General features: G+C 51.5%; 2 protein-coding genes across 3 annotated transcripts in view; one reads left to right on the top strand and one right to left on the bottom strand.

The window, feature by feature from the left end:
- The window catches only part of Col4a1 (collagen type IV alpha 1 chain), a 115,473-nt gene extending 113,432 nt beyond the window's left edge, over positions 1 to 2,041 (bottom strand). For both annotated transcript variants that reach the window (XM_026788780.1, XM_026788781.1), the window contains exon 1: positions 1,871 to 2,041. In XM_026788780.1, coding sequence (XP_026644581.1) covers positions 1,871 to 1,954 — 84 coding nt within the window. In that variant the 5' untranslated portion in view covers positions 1,955 to 2,041. The remainder of the gene's footprint in view (positions 1 to 1,870) is intronic.
- Positions 2,042 to 2,209: 168 nt separating this feature from the next.
- The window catches only part of Col4a2 (collagen type IV alpha 2 chain), a 137,755-nt gene continuing 124,456 nt past the window's right edge, over positions 2,210 to 15,508 (top strand). The window contains exons 1-3 of the mRNA XM_005366318.3: positions 2,210 to 2,476; positions 2,783 to 2,871; positions 2,994 to 3,048. Coding sequence (XP_005366375.1) covers positions 2,828 to 2,871; positions 2,994 to 3,048 — 99 coding nt within the window. The 5' untranslated portion in view covers positions 2,210 to 2,476; positions 2,783 to 2,827. The remainder of the gene's footprint in view (positions 2,477 to 2,782; positions 2,872 to 2,993; positions 3,049 to 15,508) is intronic.

The following is a 15,508-nucleotide window of genomic DNA, read 5'->3' as shown; positions in this document are numbered from 1 at the left end:
GGACACAGGCCAGACTACTGAAGATCCTTCAAGACAGTTTGAGGAATAGAGCAGAGTGAGCGGTCAGGAATGTACTTGGTCATGTATAACAATCAGTAGGAAGTAAAACAGTCTCAGTTCTCAACATTGGGTTCGTTTGATTTCTGCAGGAAGATTGGGAGTCTGTGAGGCTGACTCATTCCTTCTAAAGTCCTCAGTGTCTGGAGCAAAGTTAGCTCTTACAGTTAGCTTTGTAAACTCTATCGTCCAGAAAAATCTGAAGCTAAATAGTGGCTCGTGCTTTTCCATTACCATGGCTTAACCTGGTCTTCTTAGAAGCACTAAATCTTTTGGTCAATATTTTCCACCCTGGGGTATGAACCGAGGGTTATGCATGTGCTGGGCAAGCACTTCACGGAGCTACGTCCATGGGCCTCTTTCTACGATTTCATTTTAGGGAGGGTCTCACGAATATGCCTGGGCTAGCCTTAAACTCACTCAGCAGCCCAGGCTGGCCTTGAACTTGAGATCCTCCTGCCTCAGTCTCTAAGTAGCAAAACCCATAGGCAGGGACCACCAGGCCCAGCCCAGCAAGCCTGCTCTTTTGAAAACTACCCTCACCATGAGAAAGGGCAGTTAAACAGTGACCTGTGGGGAAGGGAGAGACGGGACAGCGGACCGTCGGGGAGGGAATTCTCTGAAGTTGGTTGCTGATGCAATCATCCTTCTTCAGTAGCCAATGAAGAAGCTGCCACCAGGGAGGCAAAACTTAATTAAGAAACCTGAGTACATATTACCAGTCTATTCTAGTATCTAACAGTTAATAATTTATAGTACAGTTGATCAGTATCGCTCCTGCAGAAAAAAAGGTGAAATTCTTAAAAATTAAGTAAAAATGCCGAATTAAACAGCCTTTTAAAAAGAAAAGAAAAGAAAAGAAAAGAAAAGAAAAGAAAAGAATTGGAAGTGCCCATAAGTAGCAAACATCATTTTGAGGCATTTGAGGGGTAAGGCAAACTGTTGAGAGGCCACACCTTGTGGCCTTTGGGCCTGCATGGCTGTCACAGCGGCAGCTGAAGTGTATTCTCTAGAGGCGAAAGAAAGTCTGGCCGGGCTCCTCCAGAGCTGGAAGTCTGGCTCCTGCAAACATCTCCCAGCGCCCTCCTGGCCAAGCACAGCACCAGAGGAAACAAAAACTAAAAAAACAATTTGCGCAGGGAACAATGCGATGGAGTTTCTCTTTGGTTTCACACTCAAGTCTAAATGTGGTTATAATTTTCAGGCACACACTCATAAAAGGCAAGAGTTGAGGCAGTGGCTTTAAGGATGCGTAGAAGAGCCCGCGTCTGTTCTCAAGCGTGCCGTAGGCTACACAAAAGTCGTGGGAAAGCAAAAATACAGATGTTTCCAGGCAAACGGCCCAGAGCTGTTCGGCCTCAACCATCAGAGTCTCCAAACAACCAGAAACACGCCCAAAGCGATTCCCCCTGCACATGTGTGTGGGACTCTGAAACGGCGTGGGGTGTGCGTGCCCACCCTTCCAGCCCAGACCCACTCGAGCGCCCCGTCGCTGAGCGCCGCGGCGGTGAGAGTTCAAATCTCCCTAGCTCGCCCGGCACCCTCACCCGACCGCGGTGCGCTCTAAGCTTCAGTCCTATCCTAACTCTCCCGTACCCTGCCCATAACAAAGAAGGTTCCGTAATGGATGCGCGACCGCAGCCCACGGGGACCATAAGCCGAGACCCGCCGGAAGACTGCACCTGGCCATGCAACCCGCGACACCCCCGAGGGCCGGGTGGGTTGACCGCGCCAGGCGCGGGACAAAGAGGCCTCGCGGGGCGCCGGGGGTGCAGGGCGGGAGGTTGGGGAGCAGAGCCCGCAGAGGACTCACCTTCGCAGCGGCCCGGCTGCGCTCCTCGTGGAGCAGAAGGGCGGCGGGCAGCAGCAGAAGCCAGAAGCTGAACCGGGGCCCCATGGTGGCGCGCCCGGGGCGGCGGGGGACCAACGGGGACTGCAGGGAACTGCAGCCCGGCTCCCGGGAGCCGCGGCGAGCAGCTCAGTCTCGGATGGCCCGGTGTGAGCCCTGCACACCGTCCCGGGTGAGGCAGCTCTGAGCAGAGACCTGAGCGCGCGGCCAGAGGAGCTCCCCAATTTGTTGGCGCTGCCCCCTCCCCTCGGCGGTGCGCGGGCGGCGTCTCCAAGGGGAGGACCCTGCGGCGCGGGTAAGAGGCGGAGGCTGCGCGCCCGCTCGGGACTTAGTGTCGCTGAGAGTCTGAACGCCGGGGCTCTGCGCTCCGCACCCAGCAACTCCCGCGCCTGAGTCCCCTTAGTCCCTTGGCTCGCCAATCCCGGCCAAGCACAGGTCAGGGACACTGGGGACGGGAGGCCGGAGCCCCCGGAGCAGAACCAGGAGGGCCTGAACGCTGGTGTGGCGCGGGCCAGCGCTTCTGCAGGGGCCCATGCGCGCGGGCAGCAGCTCCTGACTCGGAACCCCGAGGTGAGAGCGACCCCCTGGAAGCCCTCGAGACCCAGGCCCTAAGTCTCGGACTTGGAGCGCTGGGGGCAGGCAAAGGCTTTGGATCGGAATGGAAAGGAGATAGAGGAATGAGGATCGCGCTGTATGGACTAAGAGACTTCAGCCAGGGCCTACGGAGAAGAGTCCTCCTCTGTCTCCTGATGGGACGGAACTTTTAGTCACCCCGCAAGGAAAAAGAGGGGACAGCACCGCGGAGTCAGGGTGCTGCGGTGACGATGCTCCCTCTGCCTGCAACCCTTGCTAACCCGCTTTGTCTCTTGCCTCCAGGTTAGGAGGGGAACGAGCCGAGCCTAGAGCAGTGAGACTGGGATCATGGATCGAGTGAAGCTCGCAGCGTCTGGCCATGCCCTGCGAGGGTAAGTGATCCTCTGCATGGTCTCCTGGGTGCAGGGGGGCTTACATGCTGCTTTGAGAAGTTGACAAGTTGGGGCCCGCTGGTTCGTGTCGCCCTCTCACCCTCCCTCCCTCTCCGGTGTAGGTGGCTGCTGCTGGCGACTGTGACAGTGTTGCTCCTGGCTCCAAGCGTCTTGGCGGTAAGTACACCTCTAACTCCATGCATTTGGAGTTCCGCTCCCGCGAGGGGTTAGGAAACTCGCGAAGCCTCGTGGAAGTCTGGCGCGCCGAGTCCACCTGAGTGTACGCGTGCGTGTAGGTGTGTGCTGTAGGTATTGTGTCCGCCAGCCGCACCCCCCCCCCCCCGTGCGGTGCAGGCGTAGGCCCTCTCTCGGGAGCTAATAATTAAAACGTAGCCTCAGGCACCGTTTGCTGCCAAGCTTTGGCCTTAGCAGCAAGGGAGGAATGTCTGTCACTAGGCCGTGAGGCGCATGGTTGAAGGGGGTTGGGAGCAAAGAGTTTCCAGAAACTCAGCGGTGGTGTCCAGGCACTGTGGTGGGTAGAGAGCTTCTTGCTTAAATATGAGACTCCGGGGAGGGGCGGAGCAAGGAGAAGACAACCTCCTGCTTTATCGTTGTTAGGGAACAATGGACTGGAAACCGCAGTTTCTCTCAAATCTTGAGTAGGCCCTTGAGAGCTGCAGGCCAAAGGGAGGCCTGTGGACCAGGGCATCTGTGATCTGTTTACCACACCCATTGCTCTCTCCATGACTATGGCAGACCCTGCCAGAATTGCTTGTAGACTCAAGGAATGCAGTGGGGGTTCCATGTATATAGCCAATCGTTATAGAGCTGGGTCCTGATGCCAGCCCTGTGGAGGGTCTCCAAAGGAAACACAAAAAGTGAGGGCACAGGCCAGGTGTTCTGTGTGTTGTTTACTTGTCTGTGTAGCACTCAGTGCCTAGATAGGACTTGCAGATACCAGTACACTTTGCTTGTCTGGATCCAGCACATCCTGGAGGAAGGAGATCCACTCCTGCTCTCTCTCCCTTTCCTCACCGAGCTGAAACCATCAGTGATCCTCTGGCTTGCAGTAAGTGGGAACTGGTCCCACCAAAGAGATGCTTTCTGCTACGCTGGGCTCCAGGGCCTGGCATGAGGGAAAAGGGAACACTCTGACCAGACTTTGGCCATCGAGTCCTGGCCAGTCTTATGCCTTGAGTCTGTCTTCTTCCTGCCCCGGTCCTAAGTTCTGACTTAAGAAGAGCAGAGCCTAAATGAGTTAGAACAGCCATTACCTGTGGGCCCTCATGCGTGACTCCCACTTGGCTGGGATCCATAGACCACAGCAGACACTTAAATCTAAGTTCCTAGAAAGTGCCCGGCAGTGTGCTGACTCCCACAGCCCGGGCCCCAGAGCCACTGCACAGCTACCAGTGTCTTCACTCCTGAGAAGACCTGAGGGCTTGCTATGGAAAAGCATATTACACAGCTCTGCCCTCACCTCGTGACCCCAAGCCTCAGTTTGTCTCCACACCTCTCAGAATATCTGCAGCTTGTCACCGAGGCCATGTTCCCCGCATAGACAATACTGCTCCATGTTCCCGCATACCCTTTCCCATGATACAAACCCACCCCAGTATCTCTGGCTCTCTATCCTTGGATGTGAAAAAGAGCATCTATTTCCCAGCAAAGTCAAATTACCTAGAAAGGCTTTTCAAAAACTCAGATCCCTTGACCCTTCTCAGACATTCCGGCGGGGCTTTGAGGTGCAAGCTAGAACCCTGCATTCTCAAGACATAGAAAACTTTGGGAATCCTGACCTGTTCACGTGAGCTGAGGGACAGGACCTGAGGTCTTGTGCATGCTTGTTTCATTCTCTGGACTTTAGGTTCTGAACATGCAAATGCAGTGGGCGAGCACCGTGATGGCTTTCCCACACTTGTGGGGATCTCTGTGCCTGAAACAGCGTGTAATTAGTTATGGTCAGCAATGCGGTGGTCAACTTCTAAGCTTCTGCCGGTCCACTGGCTTTCTCACAGCTGGGACCTGGGACACAAGTCCTTGATCCTAAATGCTGTGTTACGAAATTCTGACCTGTGACCACCTCTGTTCCTCCCCTCTTTGTCTGCTGGAATCTGTGATGCTGTTCCATTGTTTTTGGTATCCAGAATCTTCCTGGGGTGGGTCAGTTCACTAAATAAGGACCACCGGTTGTATCTCGTTGTGCTTTGTCCAGAAGCAGCTGAGGACAGTTAGCAAAAAGAATGGGTGATTATTTAATGAATGCTTCTTGCATGCCAGTGTGTGTGTGTGTGCGTGACACACGCGCACACACACACACACACACACACACACACACGAGTACATAAAAGCCTCCAGGAAAACAGCATCAATGTGGATAATTTTCATGCCCATATTACAGGTGTGAAAAAAGAGGCCCAGAGTATAAATAACATGCCTAGGATCTTTCTTTTGTAAATGACTTAAGAGTATGGGAGTCAGGCACCTCATTCACCACTACACCAGCCTCCTGGGTTCCCACGCCAATAGTGAGGATGCCCCTGAGGCTTATCTTTGGGTCTTCTGTGGGAGCCTTCCTTGGTCTTGACCTTGGGCAAACAGGAAGTGGGGGCAGGGGTCTCCCTCTACTACTCTGGAGACCAGGGGCACAGAAGCAAGGGAAAGAAGGAAGCAGGCTCCACATGCCCTCACCTTGCTCAGCTCTGGACCCAGAGCAAACCCAGACGTTCTGCCTATGCAATTCAGGACAACTTGCCATCATCCACACAGCCATTTCTGAAGGCTCCCAAAGTGAATACAAGACCTGAAGAACTAGTTCACGTACAGATGCTCACCCTGAGAGCCAGGCTTGAGTCGCAAAGGGGTGCCAATCCCAGAATCCTCCAAGGCAGGCTGCCTGGGTAATGATCTCAACTGGATGAGCAAGTGCAGCCTACTGTGGGCACGCCTAGGTTCCGTGTACGTTAGACTCATAGAGATCTGGGGAATAGCATCCACTGTGTAGGGCTGATAAAGGAGCTGGCGGGTCTGGAGACCAAGGAGGATTGTGTGTCCCCGCTTCCCTGTGGCTTTGATCCCTTTGTGTGAAACCTGGGCCCCTAGGAAGAGAAAGTCCCTGGGAGAGAGCTCTCTGTTGCTGGAATGGAGCCACAAGCATGTCCAGCCCTCTGGAACCTTGGAAATCACCTTCCCTCCATACTTAGATCCCCACTGGCAGCCCACACACTTTGATGCGTAGGAAATGTTAGCAGAAGAGAATGGGCAGGAAGGGGCTCCAGCCCCGTCTGGGGAAATAGTCCCAGGAAGAGAGAGCATGTGAAATTCAAGGACAAAGTTCCAGAGCAGAAAAACGAAGATTTGGATGTAGAGAATAAAACCCAAAGGGCTGTAGTTGTAAGTCTGGGGAGAAGAGAGGGAACCTGAGTGTTCAGCGAGGGGAAGTCAGTGCAGAGCCCTGTGGCTTTCCAACAAATGGGTGACTTAGAAGAAGCCGCTGCTAGTGCAACTGTGGGCAGTCAGAAGGTATCTAGGACCCGAGAACTCTAGAAACGGCTTTGCAATCCACGTCTGACCTCTAACTGCTAGGCTATTGCTAGTGAGGTGTCGGGTGAGTTAGACACCAGCACAGGCTGCTTCACCTTAAGAACCAAGGGGACTTGGCAAGAGGTGTGCATTTCCTCCGGCATGACCACTCATTAGCTACCAGAGCTCAGAGCGAAAGGGAGCTCCTGTGATGAACCCCACAACCCAGGCTAGTGGGAGATAGGTAGTCAGTGTAGCCTGAGCTGCCCACCTCTGCCAGGCCTTGTGGTAGGCTTAAGACTTGGGAATGGGCCTGAGGCTCAGGTGCCCAGTGGGGCGTGGAGACGTGTCAGACTATATGTCAGGGTTCCCTGGCACGTCACAACAGCAACTTGGACGTGAGACCTTTGCTGTCGCATTTTGAGAAGCTTCTGGAATGCAGTAAATAAATGGTACTCCTAGCAGCCAGTCCCTTTGATTAATGACAGTATCTCAGGACTGTGGCCTTTGTCCCCACTGGTTTCTCCAGGTGACAATGAGGTTTTTTGTTTAAGTAATCTATGGAATGATCAGATGATTTGGAATCTTCAGAGGACTCTGTGACTATCTAAGTTCTGTGGGTGTGGCTAAAGGGTAGCTTTCTAAGGAAGTTAAGTAGCCAGGGCTTCCCTAGTGAAGTCTAATCTGTTCATCTTGGGGGTGGGGACCCCGTCTTTGGCTCCTGGTCACTCCCTGCTCTGCTGAGGCCTGTTCTGCCACTCTGGCTGGGTCTGATTTTGGAGCAATGAGCTTTTCTGTACATCATAGCTTCGAATGTGGTGTGCCACCCCGAGAGGGTCCTGGCACAGAAAAGACACTTTAGTGAAAAACTTAAAATCTAGTGGCGTCCGTAGATGGCTGGGCCAATGTTCTTCCTTTTGAGAGAAGGAATATATATAGCATTATATATATATCATAATTATAAAGCATTAGTTTGTCATACAGCCTGGGTGGAGGGTGCACAGGAACCTACCCTCTCTCTGCGATTGTTCTGCCAGTGTCAACGATTTGAGAATACAGATAACTGAAACTCTTGGGTGTTTTGGTGGTGGTGGTAGTGGTGGGGTGGGGAGCGGTGATGCTGGGAGAGGGTGAGGATGTTTAAGATATGGCTTCACTATATAGCCCTAGCTAGCCTTTAGCTCACAGAGATCATCCTGCTTCTGCCTTTGGAGTGCCCCACCATGCCCAGGTCTTGGGAGTTTTTAGCAGCTACTCAAACCGCAATCACAAGTCAATCATATGCCAGTGATTAACGGATGTGCTAAGAACAGGGCATTCTGGGCTGGTTCTCCCTCCAGTGAGTGAGAGTCACTTGCTGATTTAGAAAATATGGCAGAGGAAATGATTTAGGAAATGTGGCCCCATGCCTTGAAGAGATTTGTCCCCTGGCTTGGGTGGGAGTTTCCTCTACCAGAAGGCCCGGGGGGGCTGGGGGGGGGCACCGGGAGCCTCCCTGCAGGGTGATGAAGTAGAGGGCATGTAACATTTGCTCTTGTTATCACGGGACACCTCTGTAATCAGGGTCCTTTGTAATAACTGACTGATTGACAGCTGCCTCCACGTAGAGCTGGAGTGTGGGTTCTGGTCTCCTGAAGGACCCACACAGCTTTAGAGTTTGAGACTTTCAGCCCCACCTATTAGAAGGGGGTCCAGAAACGGGTCACCCGTGACCAGTGAATTGATCTATCGTGTGGATGAGTGTGAAGCTCCCCTGAAATCTCCCAAGGCTGACTTGGCTGCTTCCCAACAGTAGCCTGGGCCGGGGTTTCTGTGGGCTGGTGCATCCATTGAGAGTATGGAGCCTCTGTGCTGTCCCCAGACCTAGGGGTGTCCCCTGAGTTTTAACCAATTTATAGACCCAGAGAAGGGACGGAGGAACCCCAGTGTATGCCCAGTGGATCAAAAACAGAGCAAAGACGACCTTGGACTTTTGACTAGAATCTGGAGTGAGTGCAGTTTGGGGGCTCTCTCCAGGAGAACAGTGTCAGCATGGGAGGGGAAGAGCCCCAATTTCCTTGGCTTGAAGAGTGGGGCACACAGCAGGGTCCTAAAAGGGTTCTGTGTTGAGGAGAGGAGAGGAGGAGAGAAGAGGAGAAGCAGTTACTTCCTTCGAGCTGGGAGGAAAAACGGCTACTCTGTTGTTTCTTGGACTTGAGGTAGAACAGCTGAGCTGAAGAGTTACACTGCCCTAGAAGAGGAGAAACTTCCTCACAGGGCAGCAGGACTATGCTCAGCCCCCATCGGGTCAGTGTCCTCACTGTGAAGAAGGGGAGAGCTTCATGCTCTGTCCCACATGAGAAAGGATTAACTGCTTTAAAGCAGTAGTGTGCCAGACACCCTGTATCCCCAACCACCCTTCACCCATGCCCGCCACACACACACATGTGCGCACGCACGCGCGCACACACACACACTCACACATCTCTGTATGGCACAGGCCTCTGTGTGGAATCCCCCAATGGCCATGGCCTCTGTTTCAGGTAGCCTTGGGGCATTTGGGCAGTGATGTGGCCTGGCACGCTGACCTGTCACCGCCCTGCAGCTGATAACCGCCCTGCCAGATCTGCCCTGTGTCCTCCCGTGTGTGCTTCTCACTCAGGTCTAAAGACACTATTGCCCCCGCCCCATCCCGTTACATCTTGCTCAGCAAAGACCAAAATAGCTGTGCTCACCCAGGAATGGGACCCACTGAAGAGTCTAATTGAAGCCCCCTCTTTCCGACCTGTAGGATTTCAAACCATCCTCAGAGAGGCATAATTTCAGAGTGTCATTCATAATCCTTATGGAGCTGGGGAAGGCAGTGACCCTGTAACCCTAGAGCTTGGGAGATTGGAAAAGGAGGATTAAGAGTTGGAGGTGAGCTACACAAGCAAGACCCTGTCTCAAAAACCAAAGCCCAGGGGGTAGTGTATGGTGAGGAAGAGGATTGCTTCGATTCTAGCACAGCTTGTGTCAACATGACCTCATGTGACCATTTATAAAGAAAAAGACATTAAATGTGCTCTACCCCCATCCTCTGCTCTTCTGCCCAGACACGCCCTTTTCACCTCCAGTGGCCATACGCCTACAGTCAGGTGTGGGCACCCCACTGGAATAAGAGACTTAGGCCTAGAGGAAGTAGAATTCAGTTGCCAATACTGAAACACATCTTTTGAATAAAGACTACTTAGAGAAAAATCAGTGGAAGACTACACTTGAAGATGTGTTTTTCCTCACTGCATTCCCCACCCCCCAAATTAAATGTTGTATCCACTGGATGAAGCAGCTGTAGGGGTGCGGTGGACATTTACCCGTGGGCATTTGCATTTTTTCCTAGGGATCGTTTCGACTCCACCCATAAAATTCTTATTTTGCTGTTTCTGCCCATTTTGGTGATCTCTCACATGGGAATTAGAGAAACGGTGTTTTGAATTCCATGGAGCCATGACCCAGTGCCTGGCAGGGCTCCTTGAGCTCTGCTCTCTCTCTGGATGTTGAGCTTGGTGCAGGGTTACAGGGACCTGTGAGAGGGAAAGGGTCTCGTGGCCTCACATGGTCACAAACAGTCACAAACATGGTCTTGCTCTGTCCTAAGGCTCTGGCTAGATACAGGGTGCAATAATTTAAAGACACATTCCTTCCGCGGCCCTATCCTCCCCAGTCCTCACCCACAGTGGCACTAGCCCCAGGAGAGAGAGAAGGAGGAGAGGGAGAGGAGGGGAGAGGACAGGAGAGGAGAGGAGGGGAGGGGAGGGGAGAGGAGGGGAGGGGAGAGGAGGGGAGGGGAGAGGAGGGGAAAGGAAGGAGAGGAAGGGAGAGGAGGGAGAGGAGAGGAGAGCCCCCATAAAGAATATAAGCCCTGGGGCTGGAGAGTTGGCTCAGTGGTTAAGAGCAGTGACTTCTTCCAAAGGACCTGGGTTCAATTCCCAGCAACCACATGGCAGCTCCCACCTGTCAGTAACTCTGGTTTTCCAATTCCTTCCTTGGTGAGTTTGTTATTTCTGGATAGTAAAGCTAATGATTTTGTATCTGGCAACTGGCTTATGCGATGTAAGAGTTTTCTGGTGGTCTTCTGGGTCGTTCATTGCTGACCTTCATTTCCCCTTCCACGCGTTTACTTTTTTCATGCGTTTGGATGACTTTTCCCTCTAGGGTCTGGGTTGAATTCATTTACTGTGTCAGCTCTCTGGCCGGTGCCCATTTTTACCAGAGCACTTTGGAAATCATCATTCGGGATCTGGCTGGTCCATATTTCTTGTTTTTCCGTGCCATGGTTTCTACGCCTGTTGTTTTGCCTCTCTCTTCTTGGTTGAGGGATTTCCTTCCCAAACAGACTGCTCTTGAAGGGTCGGTCTCGGGTATCACTTAGCAAGGGGGCCACAGACTACCATAGCATTGGTAGCCTGGAACCATTCATAATACAGAAAGAAATTCGAAAGTCTACGCTTCCGAGGCTGAGCCTGTCTAGCGGGCCTGCACCAGTTTGCTGGTGTCTGGCCTGTCTGCTCTCCACAGCTGCCCCTGCAAGCCTTTCCTCAATCTTGAGATGTTGACAAATAGTTTTGTCTACTGACCCATCTACTGTAGGATCATTGTCACATACAGATTCATAACTGAGGTTTGTGGGTGCTGTGGGCTTCTCTGAAGGGTAGCACTGTGTTAGGTTTCCCTTTTGGAAGCAGCCTCAGTTTTCCTCCTGAAACCCAGGGAACTGCACAGTCCACTATGTTAATCTGCATCCTCTTTCCTATCTTTTCCTTCCTTCACCCATGTCTGTCTTCGGGATGAAGCCCATTCTTTTTTCTTACTGTCCCTGTCTCTTTTACCTGCTTACAGAGAAACAGTCCCCTAGTCTGCCATCTTAACCAGGAAGTCTACAGTAGGGTGAGGGTCCTTGCCCATTTTCTTAGTGCCTGGAGCACGGACACCATGCTGCATCTTCATGTCTCCTGTAAGGTCACTGTTGCAGTGACCCAGAACATAATGCAGCCCTACCTTGTATGGCAGGAGCTCAGCTGGTCCAGACACATCGCTGATGCCTCAAGAAAGTTCTTTCCATTTCCTTTAGAGTCTAAGAAATACCAGCAAAGGGGAAATCTTTTTTTCATTTAACTTAAGTCAAGGTGTAACTAAATTACTTTCAGAACAAATGAAGGCTTTTAACAAATAACAATGTATTCCTGCAACTTCAAGACCCAAGGGGAATGTGACTAGGAAAGAAAGCTTGTGGGGCCTGGTTGGTAGAGTGTGATATGAAGAAGCCTCTAGAATCTTGTATAAAGAATAGAAATCCCCTCCACACCATATCCTAACAGCACTGGCTTCTAGGGTGAAGTACCTTCACGTTTTCTATATCCCTGTCAGAACCAGCTGGCCCTCTAGTGCAAGAAGCTAACCACGGACATCTCCCAGGGAAGTGCCTCCTTCCCTTCTTTCTTATTTGGTGATTTTCTTCATTGTCACAAGTAGCCAAGTCATGGCTAAGTAAGAACCAGGATACAGTCCTTTCCTGTCTGCAAGCCACCTTCCCCTGCCAGTTCCCACCAGAGCCAGGTGCCCCACCCCACTCTCCAGAGAGGACCTCAGCTTTGACAGGATTTCCCACCATCTTACTGTCTGGCCTCCTCCCTCTTCCTGCAATACAAGGAACGCTGAGACCGAGGCTTGGCCCTCTCCGGGCTCTGTGGCTGCATCTATTGCTGTCACACTTCGTTGGTGTGTGTATCCACATCTGGACACTGGGGTATAGGAAGAGAATTTCTAGCCTTGACCAGGACAGGGTAGCTCCGGCCCTGGCTTCTGTTGCTTTTCTTCTGTTCTCCTGGAGATTCTGCTGGCCCACTATGGTCTCCTTCTGCCAGGCAGGCCATGAGCTGGCACAAGTTCTTCCTATCCCACCATACAGGATGCTAAGATCTATTAGGCCCTGGTTACTTCCACTATTGGGACCAGTGAGATTCCTGGGCCCCAGTGCACTTTGACCCTCTTTGGTGCCTGGCTTCTTCCCTTCTGTGGTTCTTGAGTTCTCCAACAAGAGCCATTGTTATCTGCATCTCACCTGATTGGAATTTCACATTCTAGAAATGAATGAGCTGTTTCACTCTGGAAGGGGAAGGAAGTCAGATTACTCATGCTGGCTCTTGAAGTTTGGGTTTTGTTTTTTGGTGGTGGTGGTTTTTTGGTTTTTTTTTTTTTTCTTTCTGAATCCAAAAATTCTTTCCTTAGGAAGTGTACTCAATTAAGAGTGGAGTTGAGCTTGCCTTGTTGTTGCAGGCCTGGAGTTCTAGTTACCTGGGAGACTGAGGCAGGGGGATTACAAGTTCCAGGCTTATCTGAGCTACAGAGTGAATTCAGCGCCAGTCTGGAGGACATGGTAGATCCTGTCTCAAAATAAATAGACAAAAAGCAGGCTAGAACTAGAACTCAGTGCACTCGCCTGGCTTATGGGAGACCATGGGTTCACTCCCAGGCACTGGAAAAACCAAACTAAACCAACCCATGAGAATAAGGCAGAATCTTGTCAGAAAGTTCTAGAATAAGGCACAACTGAACTACAGTAATATTTGAAACAGCTGTAGTTTGATTCTCTTGAGTGAGTTTGATTCTGACCATTGAGCTCCCTGCTGTCGTACCCTGTGAGAGCAAGGGATCAAAGCCACTCAAAGTCTATGTCTTTAAAAAAAAAAAAAAGTGACAGGCAGATAGACAGACAGACAGACAGACAGACCAGTTTGGGGGTTGTTTTGGGTTTTTTTGGGGGGGGGTTGTTTGTTCATTTGTTTTGCTTTTTGATACAGGGTTTCTCTGTAGTTTTGGATCCTGTCCTGGAACTCACTCTGTAGACTGGGCTGCCTCAAACTCACAGAGCTCCACCTGTCTCTGCCTCCCTGGTGCTGGGATTAAAGGCGCTTGCCACCATCGCCCAGCTGGCAGACCAATTTTTAAAATTGCCTTTTTTATCTTTCTGTGGTCACTTCAAGGAGGACAGCTGCCCCACCTAAGGTTCCCCCTCCTCTGCTTTGCCCACAGGCCAGACAATATCTCTGTCTTCCAGTTGGGGCTTTCTCTTCATTAGGTTAACCCTGAGTCACTCAGGATAAAGACAGAAGTCAGGCATGAAACTTTTGGGATGTGATTCATATGCCTCATACAGACAGACCGTGTTCATCTGAAAGTACCCCATCCCTGTTGCCTCGGGACTCGTGGTGAGGGGTTGGGGGTGTCCCATGACACCTTTTCTTTTTAAAACTGAGGTAAAACACACATCGTGAAATTACCATCTTGATCTCTGCCGTGGAAAGCCCGGGGTTTTAAGAAATTATGGCCCTGATGCTAGGAAGAGAAAAAAAAAATTCTCAACCTGTGCTACTTATGATGGAGGCTGAGGAGAGAGGAGGAGGAAGAGTTGGTCCAAGGAAAAAGGCTCCTGTCCTCCCAGGCTTAGGCATGGGACCTGGGGACTTCGTGTAGACAGAAACAGAGACAGGGATACACAGACACTCTGTGCCAAGTTGCCCAGTTGGTGTCTGGTGTGGCGGTGAAGCCTCACTCAAAAGGTACCAGAGGGAAAGAAAGGGCAAAAGATGTGTCCTGGGCAGAACCCAAATGGCTGGGGCTTATTGTTCAGAATCACAGTGCTAATCTGTGTGCTGAGTGCCAAAAGCACATCCATCAAAAATGTGCGCTCCAAGTCAGCCAGGGACATTCATTCTTCTCCAGTGGTTCTGCTTGATTTGAATTGCCATGCTCAAAACTACTGGGGTAGGCAGACACTGGCTTATCTGCAGAGTCAAGCTAATGCAAAAGATGCTTCAACTGCAAGACAGCGTGCCAAAGTCTTCCCTTTTCATAGCCTGCATTCTTTTTCCTTGAGCGGCAGACCCAGAGGGGAGCAGGCACATGGCCAGTAAGCACATTGGGCTGAGTGAGCTCTGACCTCAGAGTCCCAGAGGTTGCCCAACGGCCTCTGTGATGATGCTGGAAATTCAGCCTTATGGTCATTGGGGGTGAGAACGCGGGAAGCGGAGGCTGATGAGATGGCTCAATCTGTCAAGTTCTTGCCATGAGAGTGTAAGGACCTAAGTTCAAACCTCAGAAGCAACATTAAAAAGCCAACCAAGGTGTTTACATTCCTGCAATCTCAATGCTGGGGAAATAGAGGCAGGCAGATCTCTGGGGCTAGCTGACCGACCAGTCTAGCTGAACCTGTGAGCTCCGGGATCAGGGAACTTCCTAGTCTCAGACAATAAAGTGGCAAACAATCGAGAAGGGCACCTACCTGCCACCTACATCTGACCTACACACTCACACTCACACGCACACACATGCACACGCACACTCACACACTGTGGAAGGCTGACCATTGTCCCAACAGCACCCAGTGGGGATGAACAGACTCACTCCTTCTGAGACCCATCCACCAAGCTGATGGTGTAGACAGAACAAAGGAGCCTACCCTCGAAGACATTTCATCCCACTCAGTGTGGTCCTGGCGAGAAGGGAAATCAGAGTGCCCAGAGGAGCCATGGTCCTTCCATGAATGCCCAAAATACCAAACCAGAAGCAATCCTCACCCCTGCCTGGAGGTGGGAAATCCAGTAGGAGCCAGCACTCTGTCCTGTCCCCGCTCCACATCCCATTCGGAGGTCAGTGTGCAGCCCAGGACTTTACTTTTCTGACTCTGAGGATGCTACAGTTTGGGGACCACAGTGTAGACAACAGTCTGAAACACAGGATCTTACGCACCCTGGAAGCCATGGGACTCGGATTAGCCTGTGGTTGGTCTGTCTGGAAACCAGTAGCATATATAACCTACAATCTCGGGGAACGCTCTGAGTAGCCCGCCAGCTTGCATGCCTACAGGTAAGCGTGAGGAATAGCTGCCAGGAAGGCCATTTTCCTCTGCTTACCTATAAGAAGGCAAAGGAATTACTGTTCTGTAAAACTCTTAGCTTTGTATATGAGGGCCTGAACCCTGAGGGTGACTCACAAGTGTGGCCCTGATCTGCAGTAAAGACTGGAAAGAGGATAATACTGGAAATGGCTTATGGTGCCTATGGAAATGGCTTATGGTGCCTATGGAAATGGCTTATGG

This window comes from Microtus ochrogaster, unplaced genomic scaffold, assembly GCF_000317375.1.
Source record: "Microtus ochrogaster isolate Prairie Vole_2 unplaced genomic scaffold, MicOch1.0 UNK7, whole genome shotgun sequence".
NCBI classification, from domain to species: Eukaryota; Metazoa; Chordata; class Mammalia; order Rodentia; family Cricetidae; genus Microtus; species Microtus ochrogaster.
Note: the sequence above shows the minus strand (reverse complement) of the source record. Positions and strands in the feature narration are given on the sequence as shown.